Genomic DNA, 21,026 nt, shown 5'->3' with positions numbered 1-21,026 from the left:
GCTCAAGCCTGGAACCACGCTGATCTCACACCCCTCGGCCCATCCTTGACACCCCTCCCCCCCCCCCCCCCACTGCGACTGCGTCCGATTCAGTGGGCCACCTCACTCTTTCACTGTTGAGAATCACGGCACCAGCTCACGCAACCCCTTGCCGGTACCACACCCCCTGTCCACCTGTCCTTTCCAGGTTCACCTCGCACCCTTCACCACCTGGAACGCCTGCTCAGCCTCGTGTACTTGCTCTTCTTGCACGTCACCCCCCGGGCCCCTTCTGACGAACAGCCACTGAGACACGCAGCAAAAAGTGGAAAAGCCTAAGGTCCAGAAAGCCCACTCAGAAGCCTCCAGCAGTGACCCATCGCTACCTGGCCCTACTATTTACTAGGCTCATCTACCCCAACTTTTTCTCCCTTTTTCATACATAGTGCCTCATTCCGCCCGCATGAGCTTCGCCGCACGTCAACTTCACCTCGTGTAAGACTTGGCCGGCTGTCCCACACCCTTTTCGCATTTCTTGTTATATCATCACCAGGGTGACCGTCCTCGTCGACATTCCCTACTACAACATCTCTTGTTGACATTTCGTCATCTAATATTGCTGTTGTTGCCTTTACTCACATCAACATACACACACAACACATATCAAGATGGGCCTACTATCAACAACGAGCAGCATGAGCCTCTCTGACCTCAATGCAAAGGCTCTCGACAACTTTGTCTACAGCAAGGTTGACAGGGAGATGATCAGGTTCTTGGCTACCGCCGCCAGCGAAGTTATCCAATGCGATCCCACCATGATGCCATCACCAACAGTCGAGGCTTCTTCTGGAAGGGAACAACAACCTACCGCGCCACCAAAGGTTGTCAAGTGTGAAGATGGCGGACTACCTACCCTCGAGGCCTTCATCAGCCAGCTTGTCGTCAGCTCCAACGTTCAGGTTCCCACTCTCATGTCGACTCTTGTCTACCTCAGGCGTCTAAAGTCCCGTCTTCAACCCAACGCCAAGGGCCTCCGCTGCACCACCCATCGCATTTTCCTCGCTGCCCTCATCTTGGCCGCCAAGTACCTTAACGACAGCAGCCCCAAGAACAAGCACTGGGCTAGCTACACCAACATGTCGAGCTCCGCCTACAACTTTGGCTTCAGTCGCACCGAGGTCAACCTGATGGAGAAGCAGCTCCTCTGCCTTTTGGATTGGGAATTGCGCATCACCGAGGAGGATCTCTACCGCGAGTTGGACTACTTCCTGGCCCCAATTCGCCGTGACATCGAGGTCCGCCACGCCCGTCGCATGCGCGAGAAGGCTGAGAAGCGCCAGCGCCAGTTGGAGGAGGAGGCCTGGGTCCAGGTTGCCGCCGCCGCCGCCGCTGCCCAGCACGTTCAGCAGCACCAACAGTCTCAGCCTACTTACATCTCTCCTCCCTCATCCCGTGGCAGCTCCCGCTCGCGCGGCGGTTACGCCTCTCGCGACACCTCGCCACCTGGTCTTTCCAGCTCCGCATCTTCCTACACCAGCTCCACCAGCGGCAGCCGCTCGACGACTCCCGACAGCGAACTGGACCTTCCTCACTCTTACGTCGCCATCAACGGCGACGACTACTACCAATCTGCTGCTATCCCGCCTTGCGTACCGGAGAAGGATGCCGCGGCTGTGTACTTCAGCAGCACGCGCGGCGCCGCCGGCAACAAACGCGGTGGTCTCCCCTACGAGATGACTTCTGAGGACATGGATGATGGCAGCAGGGTGAAGCGCATGCGCGGCATGCTTGGACGCGTTTTTGGCGCTAACGTTGATCGGAATGGTATTCCGGTCAGGTAATTTGACCTATCGACCTAGGTCGTGATTTTTTTTTTGCTTTTTTGGTTTTCTGTCTCATCACTCTCATCACCACTACTATGCATTGCATTGAAATGCATTGACTGCATTCATACCGGCGTTTTATCACATTTTTTTTGGGAGGCAATGGGGTCGGGTCTTGTCGTTTGTCTGCTTTAGAGACCTGTTTTCACACCAAAAAGCGAGGTGTTCACTGGCGGCTGGCGAAGTTTCAACATCAGCATCATTGTCATCATCATCATCATCATTATCATCATCATCACAGCATTTTCATACAGCGATGGTGTGGTTGTATCGTCTTGTTTTTGTTTTTTATACTACTGTCATCTCTCTCCTACTAATGATGGGAAACAAACGGGTTGAAGGATGGGCATTATCGGGATATGGGTGGGATGGGTTATATGAATGGGAATATTGTGTGATTGATGATGCGGACTATGAAAGGAAGGGATCAATGGGTCGTCTTCCGGCATCAAGAAACTGCCGGATCATTTTTACTACATAACACCAAACAAATGGAATAACAAATCACTCTTGTGCTCCTTGAAAAAGGGCAGCAAGGTGATGATTCAAGCAATCACCTCATTGACTCTTTCTTCTCAATATGCTCTACACTCATGTGACTGCTTGGCTGGGTAGGTACCAACAGATTTACCACTATCGAGCTCGCAATGCGCCAATGCCTTCAACACCTCGGCGCAACTTTTTTTCTCAACACGTGGCTGAGAGCGTGTCCTCGACAATGCGGTTTTCGTGTCAAGACAAGGGACGTCCTTGATAACTGTGGTCACGGTTTTGGCCAATCCATGCCGTCCGATCCAGTCTTACGAAAGCTCCATAGAAGGAGTGGAGCCCTCGTGTTAAATGGAGCCTTTCCGGGGGAGTTGGGAGTTGGGAATTGGGTTCCTGAGCAGAACAAGGAAGGAACATGCAGGAGCAACTGCAGCAGCAAATGTTGGGGGATCTGGAGTCTGGGACGGAAAGTGCGGACTGCGGAGCGGGGAAAAGAAAGCCGAAAAAGTCGAAAAAGTCGAAAAAGTTCGGATGAAGACGGCCGGCCGCCGGGAACCTGAACTCTTTGTGTGTGGGGTAAATTGCTGACATATTTTTTTTTTGGTTTTTTTTGGGAATTTTGATATGCACGAAAAAGGGATGTCAGTGGGACTCAATGTGTGGAATCTGTGGAATTTGTGGAAAGGGAATGCTACGCTAAATGCGGAATGTGCATCCGTTCCCTTTCGTTTGGAACACGCATTTGGATGGAACTGAGATCGTCGAGACTCGAGGTCAGGTACGGAGATACTTCCATCAATTACTTCCAGGTACCGATATACATACGTAGTAGGAATTCACGGGGAGTCGGGGAGTCGGGGAGTCGGTGATGTCAGCACGTGGATGGGACGGGACGAGATACATTGCGTTCGTCGGTCGTTGGTTCGTGATTTGAAATGTTCAGGCTAATGATACCTATCCGGTGATAACTATCTATTCGTCGTGATGACCGTGAGGCAGTCTCGACGCTGTCTGCACTACACTACACCAGAGAATTGAATCATTGACGATGCTTTCTAGGCAGATGTCCATTTTAGGTTGCAAGTCTTCTTTCCCGTAGGATTCTGACGATGATTGAGACGATCAAAATTCACTTTTATTCATACTGGCGGGCGACCGCGTGTCATATTCCAATGTGCATGACAAGAGAATATCGGAAAAGACGCCATAACTCATCCAAAGTGATTTTTATCTGCCGACTATATCGCCCTATGACCGTATCATGTCATGTCATATCATACCTACTACTCTGTTACCGTATCTCAGATAGTAAGCCTAATTTCCCGATGTCAGACTGGCCCATGTATCATCCCCATTAAAATAACATCAACTTTTCCACCTAGCAGCCAGCCCTACCCGCATCCGACGGGCATCTAAGCTGTCCAAAGCCCACGTGCTGTCATTTAAAAACAATATGCACATTCGACATGCGCAGGCAAAGCAGGTGCATCCCGTTACCGTACGGTATCTAGGCATCCCAGTGGGCTGACTGACAACGATGTTGTTCAACTTTGTTCATCCTGTTCATTTGTTTATCTGTTTATCTCTTCATATCATCGTGACTCATGATACATGCTATTTCAACATTTTCGACAGACAGACTTTCATCTCCCGCTTCTTCCGACTCCGAACTTTCCCACCCAAGGGCACAATTTCATATTAGCCACAGCCACACCAAGCCATTGCGCCAAGCAGGCGGAATCTCATGACCGTTAGTTGATGACTGATCACGATCATCCGAACTGGATTCGCGTACACAGTTCCGCGGAAAAGGGATGAACACGCGTTCATCTCCCCATCACGAACATTAAATGCGAATCTGGAATCTCGAATCACGGTGCTCTTTGGAACAGTCCACTACTGTAATTCGAGGATTGTCTTGGCAAAAGTTCGATTGAGGCGGAGCGCGGAGACTAGAGAGAGGGAGCCCACTAAAGTCCTTATCGCGACCCGAAGCCGCTATGTAGGAGGTCCCCGCTCTCGCCGAGCCCGACGCGGGGCGGCTACCCCCGCTCTCCGTCGCACTCCCCGATGCGATGCCTCGGTCGGCAGTCAGCGGTCGGCGGTCTAGTCTCACGATAGTCGATGCGGTGCCGGTTAGTCCGGGGCTTCCAAATGCCCAGACCGTGCTGAGTATGCTAATTATGGCCCGGGGTTCTTGTTCGGTCGGCCAAGCCGGGGTCTTTGGATTCTTAGATTCTTGGATTCTTGGCTTTTGAGGCGCATTAGCTTAACCCCGGGGCGATCCCCGTTTCCCCCCCGGCTCCGTCCTTCCCCGGTCTTTCGCGGGGCTAGGCCGTTGGGACTTGGGACTTGGGACCCCATTAGCCGTCAAGGTTCCCCGTTAGGAGGTGGCATTGCGAAATTGGCCATGGGCTTTCGCGGTCCACTATGTAGTGTTGTATGTTGAACGGTGAGTCCGGGGTATAGTCTAGGTCCGCCCTGGACTGCATATCATGGTGTGCATTTCCTAAGGTTGCAAATTGCTTATGCACCGGGCTTGTTGTCGAGTTCCGTTGGATCTCGAATCACCCAATCCCGCGACTAGAATTCGACTGTCTTCATGAGGTTGCACGTTTGGTTATTGTTGGTAGGTACCTACCTGCGCAGGATCGTGCATATCGAATTCCTTCCAACCTTCTGGATAAACCAATCTATTTACTCGGAACGGGAGGTTGGAGAGTTTCGTCGTCGGTGAGTTGGTCGCCCATCGGCCGCAGATGAGGTCCAGAGGCAGAGGCCCAGCTCCAGCCTTCAACACTAACCCAACCAACCGCCTACCTGGCGGCTGCGAATTTACCAGCCAGCCGGGTGGGCGTTGTTGGGTTTAGTGTAGGTTAGAAGTTGGTTGCCTTTACCAACCTCCTGGAAATCCTCATGAGTACTGTAAAGTGAGTTGGAAGTACCATATTAGTGATAGTAAATCCTTGATGTCGTTGGGACCATCTGCCAATGGAGTGTTTTCACGTCAACTACAGTGGCCTGTCGAACTTGTGATTGTTCCTCGATCATCTGATTAGTTGCCGACCAACCGACCGAATGAACAAACGAACGGATGACACCCGACCAGCCATTCATTCATCTTGACCAAGCCACGCTGCGATATCACCACTCCCATACTGCAAAAAAGTGCACTTTCCTAGCGCACTACCGCCAAGTTCCCATGGAAAGCTGGTAGTTGTTGGTTGTCACCATCAAATCGTCGTATGCTGCTTGCTGCTTGCTCACACTCGTTTGCTTCATTTTTTGTCATGTGTAGGCACCCGTTCGGTTGGTGACCCGTCAACCCGTCAATAACACAATTGTCAGTTACAAACGGGCGAGTCTTTCAGTATTGGTTCGATCATCATAATCGATGGATACCATAGATGGCTAGGGGACGACGAGGCTGAGAATTGGCAATTTCCCGACTGGCACTGGACAAGCTTGGTCATTGCCATGATTGTACAATACACACGCCCCCCTTTGGAGCCTCCGAGGTATTTATGTAATTGTACCTTGTTGTACCCAGCGGCAATGCCATCTTGCGGCTCAGTGTCCGTCCGTCCATGATTGTACCCCCGCCGTGGGCATGGTATATTCCATGGAAATGGAAGCTTTGATCCGACTATTCTGATACCCACTATTCGTATACAGTCGCCGTACCTTGAAATCTTAACGCCCTATAAGGGGTCAGTGAGTCAGTGACTGTAATCCAAGCCATCAGTTCTTATGCGTTGTCAGGACAACCAAAGAGCACCATATAGACTAGACCGTACTCGCCGTGGTAATCTGGTGGGTACGGTAAGACAGCCAGCCCCACGTCAGCCGCTTTTTTTTTGGGGCATCCTTTTGCTGCTAGGTAAACAGGTAAACCTCCAGTGAGTGACCTCCACTCAGTAATGATTCCATTCAGTGAACGTGTCGTCGTCGATCCTTCCCCGTATATTTTCGTTGTACCCGTTACGACGCTGTCATTTCCCAACTTCCCAATTTCCCCAAACTCCCATTTCCCATCAAATCTTGCATCCGCATCCACATCCGCATGTGTGCTCGTTCTAGTCGTTCTACTCGTGAATGCGTGCGACTGCGGCGTAGGTGTGCGCCCAGCAGCCGCTTTGATAATCTTAAGAGTGGTTGGGGGCTGAGCAACTTTGTCGTTGTTCCTTCTGGGGATCGGGGAACCGCTCTGGGTCTTGAATCTTTGAGGTTCCAACCACAAACCCCGGGTTTTTATACGGACCCTCCTGCAATCACACCTGCAGGGCGCCGCGCTACGCTAGCTGAATGACATGACGACGATGGCTGTTCAAGATTGTTAGATGAGTGCTGAGTGCCCGCCCTGTCAAGCGGGATGGAAGCCCTCAACTGTGCTGTTGCTACCTTGAAATGTGCCGCTGTTGCTTCTATGTATTGATGTTGCTATTGCTACCACACCACAAATTTATAGTAGTGCTGAAGGAGTTGAGAGCAAGGCAAACAAACTTGCATCCCACTTCTCCCGTCTCTTTCAGCGGAACATGGATTGATTGATGGTGACGGGACCAAAGCTTGGATTTTCCCGCCCGCATATGTCGTCGTCAAGCCGACGCCGGCACAATAGCTTCCCAATAACCTTGCAAATGTGGGTATGTAGGTAGCTCCCGACAGGTCGGGGATTTGTCTCCATGCGCTTGTCGATAGCTTCACCCGGGTTCTCAAGGCTCGTTGTCAGGCTCATCACCAGGCTGTCACTTGCCTCTATCCACACCCCTCGATCAATGAGTATGGCGCTTCCCTGGGTTTTTTTGGTTTTTTTTTAAAAAAAAAAAAAATTGTCGATGAGATGCTGAAAGCCAGAGAGACTATGACCTTGATGCATGGCTTCCGCGGCCGGACGCTGATTGGCCAAGCAAGAGGCTGGGTTAGGTAGGCTTGGTGCCAGCCCATCGCTGTGGTGTACCACCATCGGTAGATGCTATGCAAATGATGCGGGCGATGATTGGGACATTGACAACGGGACTCTGCCCTGCTCAAATACAAGGCAGAACAGAAGACTTTTTCGACGACCAAAGTCGACTTTTGAATCATAATACTTGAGTGAAGAAGGGTCGTTTGGCAAGGTAGACGGGGTAGCAATGCAGCATGACCTCTTCTAGAGAGGTAAATGAGCCATCGCGTCTGGGTTGAAGGAGCAAAGTTGAGAGAAGGTCCATTAATTGCGCTCAAACCCGGACCAAATGTCCGCTACTACAAATACGGTCCGTGCTGATGCGTTATCATATCGACTGATAAGATCCGATCAAGCCCTGTAAGATATCATTCCCAGCTCCAACTTCAATGTCTCTCAGATCTGCTTGCGATTCTTCAACACGTCGACTACTAGATCAAGAAATCGGCCGCCCTGCTGAGTGAGCCCGTATAATGATATTTTTTGTTTCCTAACTATTTACCCAATTTCTCTCCAAAATTCCACATCTTCGAAATGTCCGTACGAGCCGGCGGGTACTCCGATGGCATTTCACTCGTATGGACACTATGCTTTTCTTCCGATGATTCACCCATCCATATCATACCCAGAATCCCCTTCCCTATTCATCATGTGCCTCCCTACATCTGCATCTGATGGTTGGCGTCCATCCTCGCCATCGCCAACGGCGTCCTAATCCTCGGATTCTCAATATGATATGCGTATGACTCCAGCGCAGAACCCATCATATCCACAAACTCAAAGAGATGACTCCCCTTGAATGTCTCAGCCCATAACCTGACCACTGCCGCTGCGAGCTGGCGAAGGTTGATGGGGTCGGTAGCTAACCCGTCAGCCGACCTCTGCTGGTGATTGTGGTTTTGTTGTGTCCCTCCGCCGATGGCCGGGTCAATGGGAACGGCGAACTCGGTCTCGTCTAACATGCGCCGTAGAGCTTCGAGGAGCTGGTTCTCATCGACCGTTATCGGCGTGTCAGTTGGGCCGATCGAGGCAAGGGTCAGAAGCCATTTGGAGATCACGACGGCGCATTCATTGTTGCACACTGCGGGAACAAGTTTGGGTTAGTTTGGGCTCCTTGAATGTCGGGGACAGGGATGATCAAAAGAAAAGGAAAAACTTACTTGAATGCTGTACACCCCATTCTGGCGACTTGGTCCTCGCTACGTAGTTGACGCCCATCTTGACCAATGGGCTAAGCGCCTGAATAGCTTGATACACTGCGCGATTGAGCAGCATACCACGCATAAGGAGAGGTGCGTCCGCATATGCCCTCCCAGCAGCGTTGTAATCACGCATTTCCAGATAGCGACTGGCATTCAGGTCCGTGTTCAGCTTGATGAACGCCACCCTGTGCAAGGCCAGAGAATTGGAGTCGACAGAATCCCATGTATCAACCCCCTCTACGTGTCGCTGCTGCTCAACACTGTGATACCACACTCTAAGAGCTTGACCAATATCCTCATTATCCTGTCCCCTTAGCGCTCTCTGCGTTCCAAGGGATGTTGCGTACGTCGCCTGCTTGAGCACAAAGATGTGCTGGAGGATAGCATGAATGAGAACGTAGTTGCCCAAGGATGTGACCTGAGGGGGCGGGCCCTGGATCCCACGATTGAACAACCGCGAAAACGCAATTGACAAAGGAACATCGGTGTTGGGAGAGGTTTGCCGCGCTTCTTGCCACTGGATCGAATCTCCTGCTCTCCACAAACGAGTGGCGTTGGGCAGATAGAGCTGTATCTCAGATGTAAGGAGCAGGGGGACCGTATTGTACGCAACACTGCAGAGGTTGAAGAAGCAGTATGCTATCAGCTTCGTTCGAGTTGCTGACTCGGCGTGTACCCAACTCTCCCAGTCAGGCGCTTGGTTGGGCTCGCCTTGGAGACCTTCTTCCCTGACCAGGAACGCAAGTTGACTTTGCAGGGACAGTGCCTCGTGTAGGATGGCCTTGGCCCCCCACAAACCTATAGCAAAAAGGAGAAGGATCGCTTGAATCGTCTCGAGGCGTGACTGGGGCGTATTCGGGGAACTAGTAGAGGTTAATATTTATGCAACGCACATTGAAAACGCGGCGCTTACTAAAGTTCCCGGTGAGTGTCTTGAGTGACCGGGCGGTCTCGATGAACAGAAGGATATGAGTGTCGAAATCCAGAGCTCGGTGACGGTTTGGCTGAGGTTCGGGGGCTATATTGCCCCGAAGGCGGTAGAAGGCCCTGCACTTCGTAATTATTTCGGCGTCGGATCTGTTCCAAGGCAACAGCTTTGGCGGCATACCAGAGCGCATGGCCTCTCGGTCGCTCGAAGCGGTACTGCGCACCTACGGAAGCGATGGCCAGCAACAATTCAGGGGAAGCCTCCACAGGTGAAAAAGTCGGGAGGTGAATGAAGGGTAGATGATCATGGAAGCCAGTAAAAAAGCCTTCCAAGAACCTCTGCAAAGTGTGGGGCGAAGGAAATACAAAGTTGCTGGGGAGAACCGAAGAAAATTCATCGAGTTTGGCTTTCATCAGGGAATGGTCTCTTGCCAAAATCGTGAAGTTTGCTGCTTTCATCGCGGCACTCCCGTCTGGGCCATCTCGAAGCTCAGGCTGTACCGACGGAAACCTCGACGGAAATGTTGAGTTGGGCTTCGAGGGACCGCCCCGTAATCCGTTCTCGAGTCCAGGGCGAGACCACATACTAAACGATTGGTCCCCGTCGAAGAACGGAGGAAAAGCGTGCGATGACGCATAGTCCTCCATTAAAAAGGGGTCAAACTCGGAGCCTGGAGGTTGCGTAGAATATCCCCCATTCATGACACCAGGTTCCTGCTTTGGATTATGGTTTGCGAAAGCCATAGAGTCCTGGTAAGACTTGGCCGGAGGAAGGTCACCTTGCTGTTGCGAGAGCCCTTGCATCATGGTCGGTTGCATGTGCTGAAGGTTATTGACCTCACCACCGGAAGCCAGGTGCGTCGCCGCGTCGGAAAGAAGATCAAGATTACATGCCGGACCTCTCGATAGAAGCCGAGAGTCAGATGGCATGGACGTGGGCATGGAAGGCTGCATACCGCCGTTTGGGTACTGGGGATGCGTTACTGGCCGGGGCTGGGTGTGTTTCATTTGTATATCGGTATGATTCTCCAGTGGAGGGGGAGACACGACACTCGATAAAGATGTTTTGCGCCTTTTGTTGCCATCTTTGTGGTTCGCATTGTTGTTGTTGTTGTTGTTGCTGCTGCTGGCGTTGTTGTTGCCGTTGGCACCGTCGTTGAGGTGGCAAAGCTTCTCGTGACGGACGAGAAGATCCCTGATGTCCATGTAAGCAGATGTAGGCAGGGCAACGCGATGAAAGTACTTGTAAATATCCCAGGGGTCTTATATGATGGTGCAGAGTGAACAACCGCAAATTATGTCCTATCCTTTGTTTCAAGCCAAACAAAGCTAGACCGAGGGAGAGGGGTTCCAAGTCGTTGGGGCAGAGGGAGCAAAGGAAGTTGGGGATCCATTAAAGGCGGGAAATGAGTGACTGGTTCGGTGCGCTTATGCCGTCAAATGCGCACACAGAAAATGCGGAGATGCTGAGATGGAAGCACGCAACTTACCGTCGTCCGAATCTCTTTCCACATCCCTCCCACTCACACTCGAAAGGCTTCTCTTTGGTATGAGTTCTTTCGTGTCTCTGAACATGCTCGACGCGCCTTTTAGAGCTACATCAGTATCGGATGGAGGTCAGAGATGATTTTCAGGATCACTCACCTGAATCGCTTCGCACAGAACTTGCACGGTAGGTTCTTGGGCTTCTGAGGGCGGGCTTCTCCGCCGTCATGTGTATTATTTCCCGGGAGGGAACCAACGGCCTCAACGGCAACGGATTGTTGGGACATCATGATGCCAGGGTTGTTTGCCTCGTGTACTTGGGGTCGGAATGGGTACTACTTGATCATGAAAGGTAGGGACGCAGGCCGTTTTGGGGTCTCGAGAGGGGTAGGGAAAGGTGCAAATGGGAACTGGAGGCTAGAGTAGTTGAGATTGGGTGGTGGAAGTTGAAGTGGCACCGTCGATGTGGGTTGGGCAGCGTATGTTTGCGCGGGATGGATGACAGGATGAGACTGCGGAGTAGCACAAGGCAATAATGCCAGAGACGACCTTTCTTCTTTTCCCGGTGCGGCCCGGCAGTAGATGGATGAACGAAGTTCGAGGCTCAGGCGACGAACTGCCCTGGTAGCACCCTACCCAACCTTGCTGATCACCAGTCTTCCTTGTTGGAGACTGTTTACCCCACGCCGTTGTGGGAATTGCCAGTTTCGGTTGTGATGTCTTTCCTCAACCCACTTTCTGTAACCTATAAATGGCCCTTTACACTCGCTTGGCCAACTGCAGCCTGCGTCAAAGGGTGCGAATGGAGAAAAGGCCGAGATGTGGTGCGGCTATGGCACGTTGTAGAAGCACCAGGGCCGAAAAGAGGTCGAGCAAGACGAGGGCGGGGAGAACCAGCGGGAGACCAGTTGGATGACCGCCAATGACACAACCTAAAGCACGTGAGAATGTCTGTGAGCCCTTGTTCGCGAGCGGGGTGATGGGTAAGATCCAGCTGTATGCTGTGTCAATTCACAAAGGTAATACGACTGGCAGTGGCTGGCTGTCGGGGGCGTGAGGAGTCGTCGTCGAGATGAGGAGAAACGACACTCGAGCGGACGGAGAATGCTGGGGAAAGATGGGTGGAAAGATGGAGCGATGTGGAGGAAACGAGGGACGACCCGAGGGATCGAAGCTGACTTCAGTCCTCTCCGCGCTTCATCCCGTCACCCAAAAGCGGAGTAAGCGCCAATCATCCGTCTCGATGATGGACGACAGGGGGGTAGAGTTTCTAGGAATGGGGGATAGTACGTACAATAATAATACTTGTTTGATATTCGGACGATGTCTTGGTTGTAAAGAAGATCTCGAGGACCTTTAGCGCGGATAGACAGAGGGCGCAGAATGCCAATGCTGGGAAGGAGAAATGAGGAGAAAGAGGGGAATGGGGGATACTGAAGAATGATGACCGTTATTGTGTTGCCCGACTTGGTTTGCTTTGTCACCCCGGCAGAGCGACGTACAGTAATGCTTGAAATGTAGACCCAGCCACTGGGTCGAGTCGGTAGGTATTCTTTGAACGATATCAATGGATCAGCCACCACGCCGGAGTGATGCCCGGGCGTAAAAGTCGCGATTGTTGGAACAGGAACGGAGACTGGGCTCTGGACAGACTGGAACAGTTTCTCCTTGTTGGTTGTCCCTGAAGCAATGTCAATGTCCGGTAGACCGTTGGAGGTCGCGTAATGATGCACAACTTGGAAGAGGTTGTTGAAAGGTACAGGTTGGAGGTACCCGGACTTTAGACTGCAGAAAATGGAGAAGAAGATCGTCAGGTGCTGTGTTGCCCGGGGAAATGGTTGCCGGGGTGCTGTTAAGCAGGCTCGTCCATTCGAGTGTGGGGAAAGGGGAGGAAGACCACCTGGGTGTTTGCAGCACTGCGACCGAGTTTGCAAGCGAACAAAGCCAACTTGAAGTCCTCAGCGTCCCGTTATGATGCGTCGCCAACTGGCGGTGCGCCGGGTGAAGTATGGGCGAGACGGGAGAGAGAGACGGAGAGAGGGACTTGAGGTCGTATCTCCAAGTTTCAAAGTTTCCTCAGATTGGGCAGCCGGGAAGGAGAGAATCGTATTTGGATGGAGACAGACGAGAAAAGATGCACGGTTTGACAAAAAGATGAAACACTGTTGACGAGCACACAGCATCATTCCCCCATCTGCTGTACTGAGGAAAGAGCGTGCAAAACTTCCCGATTAGGAGGAGCTTCCAACCCAGGAAGTGGAAAACATGGCAAAGACCCACGGGCGGACGGCTGAAAACAGCATGAGGTGACGGATTACATGATGCCAACCTCAACCCGAAAATCCATGTGCGGCCAGGCAGGGCATGCCGCTTGCAACTGGCGGGAGCTCCTCCCTGCCCTCCTCCTTTCTCAGAGCTTGGTGCTTGCCTGGCCTCCAATAAATCCCCCGCATCGTTTCTCCGACGGGTACCTCAGCCCCTGGCTTGTCGGTAGATGGTGCTAGTGTCAGTATCGGGCCATCCTCACGGTAGTCTCACTTTATTGCAGGTGGTAAGATACAGTACTAACACCGGCGACAAGCCGACTTCCTGGCGGAACCAAGGCTGCATCTCCGCATGGGAAAATGGGGAAAACGACCGAGAGAAGCGAGAAGGAGGGGCCAGACGCCTGCCAGCCTGCCGAACGACGAGCGAGGGGTCAACCCCCAGCACTCCAGATGGCGCCCGACACAAGAAAGTGGCACCGCAGGTGCAAAATGTGGGGGTGGGGGAACCTGGAAGGAGCCAATCCCCAGCCATGAAGGCACATGGTTTTGGCACGCTATCGACGGCCCTTGTTGCTCAATCCGGGCCGTCGTAAAAGTTGGGGTTCAGGACTCATTTCACAAGGGCAGGTGTCTGCTGGAGTGACCGTTGCGGCCGACAAGTGCCTCGGCGAAATGGACGAGAGCTCTCCCTTCCGTCAGCACAAGGCAAGCAGCCCGATAACTGGAATCTAAGAAAGACTGGCAACGTGGGTTTCGATCAATCCGAAAACAAGCCCGGACCCGGACATTTTCTTCTCCCTGACGTTGACATGTTCGCATCCACGACGTTTGGAGTGGAGTGGCATCTCTCCAGCTCCGAGACGTCACTCTCCACTCGAAAGATGGAGGTCCGACTTCCACTTGCATGTGCTTTCCCCCGCGTGGACGCACGGGCCTTGGGCTCACCGCGCTCTGTCTTTCGATATTTGACGCCATTGTCGAGGCAATGGCTTGGAAAATATGATGCTGCGGCACCCAAGTTTGTGTCCGAGAAGAAGACGATTCAAGTTTCATTGTCTTCATCTCATCACTATAGTCAAGTGGTTTATAGGTGCTTCGACTGGTCCGAGAACCAACCACCAGCCCGCCTTGACGACTACCCCTGTTCCCCTGATCGTACTCGAGCCGCTCCGTTCCTTGCCTTGCCGACCGAACAAAAACATCCCAGCTGCATTTTCCGCTCGTCATCGAGAAACGTTGCGCGGGCTGTGTCGGCCTGGCGATGTCTGATTGGCAATGTCTGATATTCCGTTGCCAAAGTCAACGAAGAAAGGAAGAGCAATGTAACGCCTTGACGCATGCAGTTCTTCGAGAAAGCGGGGAAATGGCTAAACCCAATCGGGCTAGCGCAAGGGACGAGGAGCCGAGGAAACCGTCTGTGCCATTTTCTTGAATGTGATTTTGACCTTCCTTTGACCAACCCACACAGTCTCGGATTCAACCGACAGAGCCCTCATCATGCCGCTGCGCAATTCTGTTCCCGCCTCTTCCTTGACTTCCAGTCTAGGTATTACGAGGTCCACAGCGTCGGACAACATTGCGATATTGCCCAATCTATCGCAGTTATACGCGCGGAGAAAACAGAGAAGGAGCACTCCAAATCTCGATGCTTTGCGGAAGTGGCGCCCGCGCGTGTGGAGATGTTTTTTTCGCCAAAATCTCCTATTTGGAGATCTGGGGAAGATGGAGTGCGCCTGCCGTGGTGACCCCAGATTCCCCTGGCCAAATCCTTGACAGCGGGGAAGAGGCTTGATCGTTTTTCTGGAGACCCATGCGGAGAAGCAACCCTTTTTACACTGGAATACTCGGAACCTCCCGACCACTTCCACTTCCAATCCGTCCTTCCAATTCTTTTGCTTTGGTTTCTTCCATAAACTTGGAAGCGAGTCGAGGCAATCAAGTCCAAAGCTTCAACTTGCACCCAGATCGGCTAGAGCAGCTGAGAGCAGTCTGGGTTTGATTCCATTCAACCAGCACAAGCCTCTTCAACACCCGTATGGACCACGGAATAACTGCGACTTGCGAGCAATGTCCTTTTCTCACCTACTTCTCCACTCGACCGGCATCCGTCATCCTCACCGCCCATCCTCCTCTGGCTGGCTGGTGTCAGTCATCTCCTGCTTGCAGCTCTCCCATTTGCGGTTCGGAACATCAGGCGCCGTATTTCCGCTGCAGTGTCTCTTGCCAGTTGCCCTCAGTCTTCGATCCGGTCCTGACACTCCTACCTGTCGTTCTGGCGGGTGCAGACACTTCCAAAGTCTACTTAGTGCCCCACCACACTCGACACCTCGACTGGCAACATGGATGGATAGAAGGGATGGTAGTATCAACACCCAAACAGCCTGCCACGAGCATTACATATTACAACCACCACACACACCACTACGACATGGCCAAACACATCACGCCTGATGTTCCCGTGTCCTTTTTGCAGCAGTATCTACACGCGCTACTAATCAGAGGCATTGGGTCTGGGATTCAGTGTTACTCACCTCGTTTGTGGATGCCACTTTAGCGGCTTTCTTTCCATTTCGATACCAAGTTCAGCTTGGACGATACTCGTTCGCGCCGCCACCGGGAACACACTATGAACCAGCACTTTCTCTCGGCATAGTTCACCCGGCGTCGGAGAGCATACATCGCGGTTTACATCCGTGTTTAACATTCAGCTTGGTCGCCAAAGAGCGCTTCCGCTGCCTTTGGTCGAATCGGAACCCACCCGGCTTGACATTCAGCCATGTTTCAAGGCCATCTCCGTTCTGACTCCCGTCGATAAACCATGTCATATATGGTCTTTTCAGACAGACAGCCGACTTGAGACTCATCGTCGATTATGCCATATTTTCTGCAATGAACTCAGGATTCCCAGAAAGCGTTACACAACAGTCAGCCGGCATGCTCAAGGCCTCGACGGCATGTGAGTATACCTTTCTTTTGTCCATCAGCTTCCCAGTACAGCCAACTTATAGGATGGAGTGCCAAGATGGGCATTTTGAACCTTTTGACAGGTGATCCACCCGCTATGAAAGCCAAACCTTCCCTCACAGCTGGGTATTCAAATCCTGGGATAGAATACTATCCAGCCGCTACCCACAGCCTCGGATGTTGAGGATCCATGAGTTTAGTCGTCTTGAACTCTGGACATGGATCATCGTGAGAGAAAGTCTGTCTCTAGTACATGTTAAGTACATGTTACACGCACTGTCTTCTGCAAGCACAGTGCTGTATATGCTCGCATAGCACAGGTCACTGCACGCGTAGGGAACCGTTGGACGATGAATACGGGTCAGTCGAGTGAGGCTCATTTGCAAAAATGAAAAAAGTCACCTCAAGAGCAAATGAGTGAACAAAAGGCTATGAGTTGATAAACCCGCCTAAGTGAACCTCAGCGTCAGTGACAACACTCGCTCACTAAACATCTACCTCATCTCTCTGGTTCCTGGCATGATCTCGCGCACTCCGGCTGGTCCATGGTTCCAGATCGGACGTAACAAATGGCGCGCCTTGTCTGAGGTTACCCACCACGCTCTTCACCCTGGTGCTGGCTAGATGGAACCCAAGAACGTCCATACTTGATTTTGCACCCAGACAGAACCATCGACTTCCACGATCCGAGTCACCAGGACGCTAGAACATCCACGGAACGCTCTGTATCCAACCACTGCCATCAGGTGCTGTTGCCGTCCACAACCGCCATCTCCGACATCAGCGGAGCCCATGCCTAGTGTCACCGGTGCCGACAAACATGCATTCATCGGGTCCAGACGTTTTGAACTATGAATCTGGATCGAGTGAGTACCGGATCGCGGGGTTTTGGTCACTAGACGTTACCAAGTGGTAACATCCGGCCTTATTCTGCTGCATTGAAGAGTTAGTACCGAGAGGCAATTGGTTCGCAGTCAGCAAATCAGCGCACGGGATTCATCGGGATATGGAAGCAATGCTACCCCTTCATTTCCATGTGTGTCAAGCTTCCATTATCACTTGCCTCAATATCAGGCTTCCCCGGATTTTCTACCCCCTTCATGCTGCCCTCCAAGATCTCGGTAATGTGCGGATACATCCAGATGCATACACATCCAGACGCCATCTCATGATGGGCGCTGTCTCACTACGCCCCTTACTTCATCTTCCCACTCACCATCTCTCATTGCGAGAGGCTCGAGTGAGCTTGAGATGGGAACCTCGTTGTGTGTCATGGCCCAGTAAAGCCCTTCAGCTGACCCTTGCTCATGAGCCTCCATTTTGCGGAGACGGTGGTAGACGCCGGTAGTGGTGACGGGCCGAAGAGGATAACTCAGCGAATGAACATCGTCCCCTTCACCTTGACGGGGGCCAGGTGCGTAGGACTCTTCCCAAAGAGGATGGTCCCCCGTGGAGAGAAAAGATTTGTTTCTCCAAGGTGCGTCCTGGAGAACATTTGTGGCGTAGAGATTCGGTCCTTTCTGACGGATGGATCGTGGACTTCACTCAGGTCACGTACATTGTCCATACCAAGTAGGCAGATGGTGTGTCATCCAGCAGTTTAGATGTGATATTGGATTCATGATTCGCAGTGTTGGCACCCCTTTCATCTACCTAGCAGCTACTTTCTTTTGACGGAAATATGCGGTGGGTTCCACATCAAGGGGGTTTCGGAGACACTCAACAGCATTTCGCTACACGTGGCTGTCTGCTGAAGATCGACATTCCTCAGGCAATCAGATATATGAGCCGTTGTCCCGCGTGCTAAGGATAACACAAACTCGTGCTCCTTCATTCTGTTGTACTCCAGTGGGACACATATCCGGTCTTCTTCTCGTTACAGCCGCGGCTGTCGAACCTTCACCATGCGTTTTGGCACCCTTTTGCTGGCTGTTGCCAGCCTAACCTCTGCTGTCAATGCATATTGGATGGGGGACATTGCTCGTAAGAAGGACCACTAGCTCTTATCTACCTTCTAAGCTAACAGCGTGGATAGATCGTGGTTATGCCCCCTTCGCCTACTCTGGATATCCGGTCTTTCGAAATGTCAGGGATTACGGAGCAAAGGGTATGTTGAGCCGAAAGTGTCCCCCGAGTTCTAGGCACGATCATGTCTAACATGGAAATAGGAGACGGTGTTACGGACGATACCATTGCTATCAATGCCGCCATCACTACCGGAAATCCTTGCAACCAAGGCTGTGTAAGTGTCTCTCTGGTATCATGTTGAAGAAGCTTGTCCTAACGAAACTTTAAAGGCCTCAACCACCACAACTCCAGCTGTTGTCTACTTCCCCGCTGGAACCTACCTGATCTCCGGGTCCATCAAGCCAGCATACTTTACTCAGTTGATCGGAGATGCGGGCTCCCCACCTACGCTCAAGGCCACGGCCAACTTTGCTGGCTTTGGTCTCATCGATTCGAATCCATACTACACTCAAAACCTAAACTGGAAGGCTGTGAACGTGTTCTTCCGCCAGATTCGCAACTTTGTTATCGACACTACGAATATTCCTGCAGGAAATGCCGCGACTGGTATTCACTGGCCAACTTCACAGGCGACAAGTCTGCAGAACATCGTCTTCAACATGCCGACAGCATCCAATGTTGTCCATGTTGGCTTGTTCATGGAGGAAGGCAGCGGTGGTTTTGTCACGGACTTGACCTTCAATGGTGGTGCTACTGGTGCCTCGATGGGTAATCAGCAGTTTACTATGAGGAACTTGAAGTTTAACAACTGCAAGACAGGTATGTTTGTTACCCGCTTTTCTTTATTTCCGTGTAATCTGCTGACACTCCCAAGCCATCTATCACCTCTGGAACTGGGGCTGGACCTACTCCGGCCTATCCATCAACAACTGCGGGATCGGTATTGACATGACCGCCGGCAGCGGCAAGGTAGAAACCGGCTCCATCACCGTCTTCGACAGTTCTTTTACCAACACCCCCGTCGCCATCTCCACCTCCTGGACTACGACTACCACTCCCGACACCGCCGGAACTCTCGTCCTCGAGAACATCGCGCTCACCAACGTGCCCGTCGCCGTCAAGGGCCCGCAAGGGACTTACCTCTCCGGCTCCACCGGCTCAACCACCATCACGGCCTGGGGCAACGGGCACAAATACACCCCCTCCGGCCCCGTCGAGTTTGCCGGCGCCATTACTCCCAACCCTCGCCCTGTCAGTCTCCTCGCCTCCAGTGGGCGCTACTACACGCGCTCCAAGCCTCAATATGAGACACTTTCCGCGTCACAATTCATCTCCGCCCGTGACTCGGGCGCCAAGGGTGACGCCGCAACTGACGACACGGCCGCCCTGCAAAGGGCCATCAACACCGCCGTTGCCCAGGGCAAGGTGCTCTACCTCGACTACGGGTTGTACAGGGTCACCTCAACCATCCGCATCCCGCCCGGCGCCAAGATCGTCGGCGAGTCCTACGCCACCATCATGTCGGCCGGCGGCTTCTTCAACGACATGAACAACCCAAAGCCTGTCCTCCAAGTAGGAAGCTACAGCGGACAGGCGGGCACAGTGGAGCTGACCGACTTTATCGTTTCCACGCAGAACGCGCAGGCGGGCGCGGTGCTGATCGAGTGGAACTTGGCCAGTCCGGCGAGCAGTCCCAGTGGCATGTGGGATGTGCACACGAGGATTGGCGGGTTCGTGGGCAGTCAGCAGCAGGTTGGGGAGTGTTTGAAGACGCCCGGGAACCCGACGGTGAGAAGGGAGTGTATCGTGGCGTTTATGGCGATGCATATTACCAAGGGGGCGAGCGGGTTGTATATGGAGAATGTGTGGTTGTGGACTGCCGACCATGATATTGACGATGCTGCTCTCACGCAAATCACGCTTTACAGTGGGCGTGGTCTTTGTAAGTCCTCGGTCTTCTCATCTTCCGCTGTTCTTCTCTTTCCCTCTTTCCCTTGCTTCTCCCTTTCTTCTTCCCTTTTCCACATCCCACATCCCACATCCCATTCGCTACTTCGTTCCTTCCCTTTCACTCTTTCAGCCCATCGGGCATTTGACAATTGACACCCCCTAACATCGTTTCCCAAAATAAATTAGACATGGAATCCACCTCAGGCACCTTCTGGCTCTACGGCACCGGGTCCGAACACCACGTTCTCTACCAATACCAGCTCTCCTCCACCCAAAACATCTTTATGGGGATGATCCAGACCGAAACGCCCTATTACCAGCCCACCCCCAACGCTTTGGTTCCATTCCCCACGGTCTCCTCCCTTAACGACCCCAATTTTGCGTCATCCTGCTCTGGCGTCTCAGGAAACTGCGCAGCAGCTTGGGGCTTGAGAGTGCTCAACAGCAAGAATATCCTCGTGTATGGAGCGGGTCTGTACTCGTTCTTCAGCGATTACAGTACCACTTGCTCGACGTTTGCGGCAGGGCAGACGTGCCAGAGTAGAATTGCGAGTATTGAGGGGAGCGGGTGTTCGAATGTGAATATCTATGGGCTGAATACGATTGGGGCGCAGAGTATGTTGACGAGGAATGGACAGAGTGTGGCGTGGTATGCGGATAATGTGAATAATTTCCCGAGTTCGATTGGGGTTTTTAAGAGTGGGTGAGTTGGGCGTGGAGGTGAATCGGGGAATCCGTCAAGTGAATATTGAAGAGAATTGGGGAAGGAATATGGGGAAGTTTGGCTTGGAATAGTGGCAGGCTGAGATGCTTGGGGGTTGTACATATCAAATTGTCCCTGGTTGTGGGTGGCATATCCGTGATTTCTGATATTGAACCAAATCGTTAGAACTCAAATACCATCCATCGCTTCGCTACAGCCATTCTCACCACATCTCCCCAACTCCCATCACTGCCCCATCAC

General features: G+C 52.3%; 3 protein-coding genes across 3 annotated transcripts; 2 read left to right on the top strand and 1 right to left on the bottom strand.

The window, feature by feature from the left end:
- Window positions 1–417: 417 nt before the first annotated feature.
- Window positions 418–1,943, top strand: SMAC4_03478 (uncharacterized protein). Its single transcript, XM_003353113.2, has one exon. The coding sequence runs from the start codon at window positions 648–650 to the stop codon at window positions 1,818–1,820; it is 1,173 nt and encodes a 390-aa protein (XP_003353161.1). The 5' UTR covers window positions 418–647; the 3' UTR covers window positions 1,821–1,943.
- A 5,465-nt stretch (window positions 1,944–7,408) lies between these two features.
- Window positions 7,409–11,599, bottom strand: SMAC4_03479 (uncharacterized protein). The gene is made up of 5 exons (XM_024655469.2): window positions 11,073–11,599; window positions 10,919–11,014; window positions 9,415–10,623; window positions 8,460–9,364; window positions 7,409–8,380 (listed from the first exon to the last, which is right to left on the bottom strand). Exons 1-5 carry the CDS (start codon window positions 11,201–11,203, stop codon window positions 7,959–7,961), a joined length of 2,763 nt encoding a protein of 920 aa, XP_024511353.2. The 5' UTR covers window positions 11,204–11,599; the 3' UTR covers window positions 7,409–7,958.
- A 6,228-nt stretch (window positions 11,600–17,827) lies between these two features.
- On the top strand, window positions 17,828–20,983 carry SMAC4_03480 (uncharacterized protein). Its single transcript, XM_066089953.1, has 6 exons — window positions 17,828–18,127; window positions 18,180–18,251; window positions 18,313–18,386; window positions 18,442–18,931; window positions 18,987–20,054; window positions 20,249–20,983. Exons 1-6 carry the CDS (start codon window positions 18,049–18,051, stop codon window positions 20,767–20,769), a joined length of 2,304 nt encoding a protein of 767 aa, XP_065947674.1. The 5' UTR covers window positions 17,828–18,048; the 3' UTR covers window positions 20,770–20,983.
- Window positions 20,984–21,026: the final 43 nt, after the last annotated feature.

Source organism: Sordaria macrospora, chromosome 7 (assembly GCF_033870435.1).
Source record: "Sordaria macrospora chromosome 7, complete sequence".
Classification (NCBI taxonomy): Eukaryota; Fungi; Ascomycota; class Sordariomycetes; order Sordariales; family Sordariaceae; genus Sordaria; species Sordaria macrospora.
Note: the sequence above shows the minus strand (reverse complement) of the source record. Positions and strands in the feature narration are given on the sequence as shown.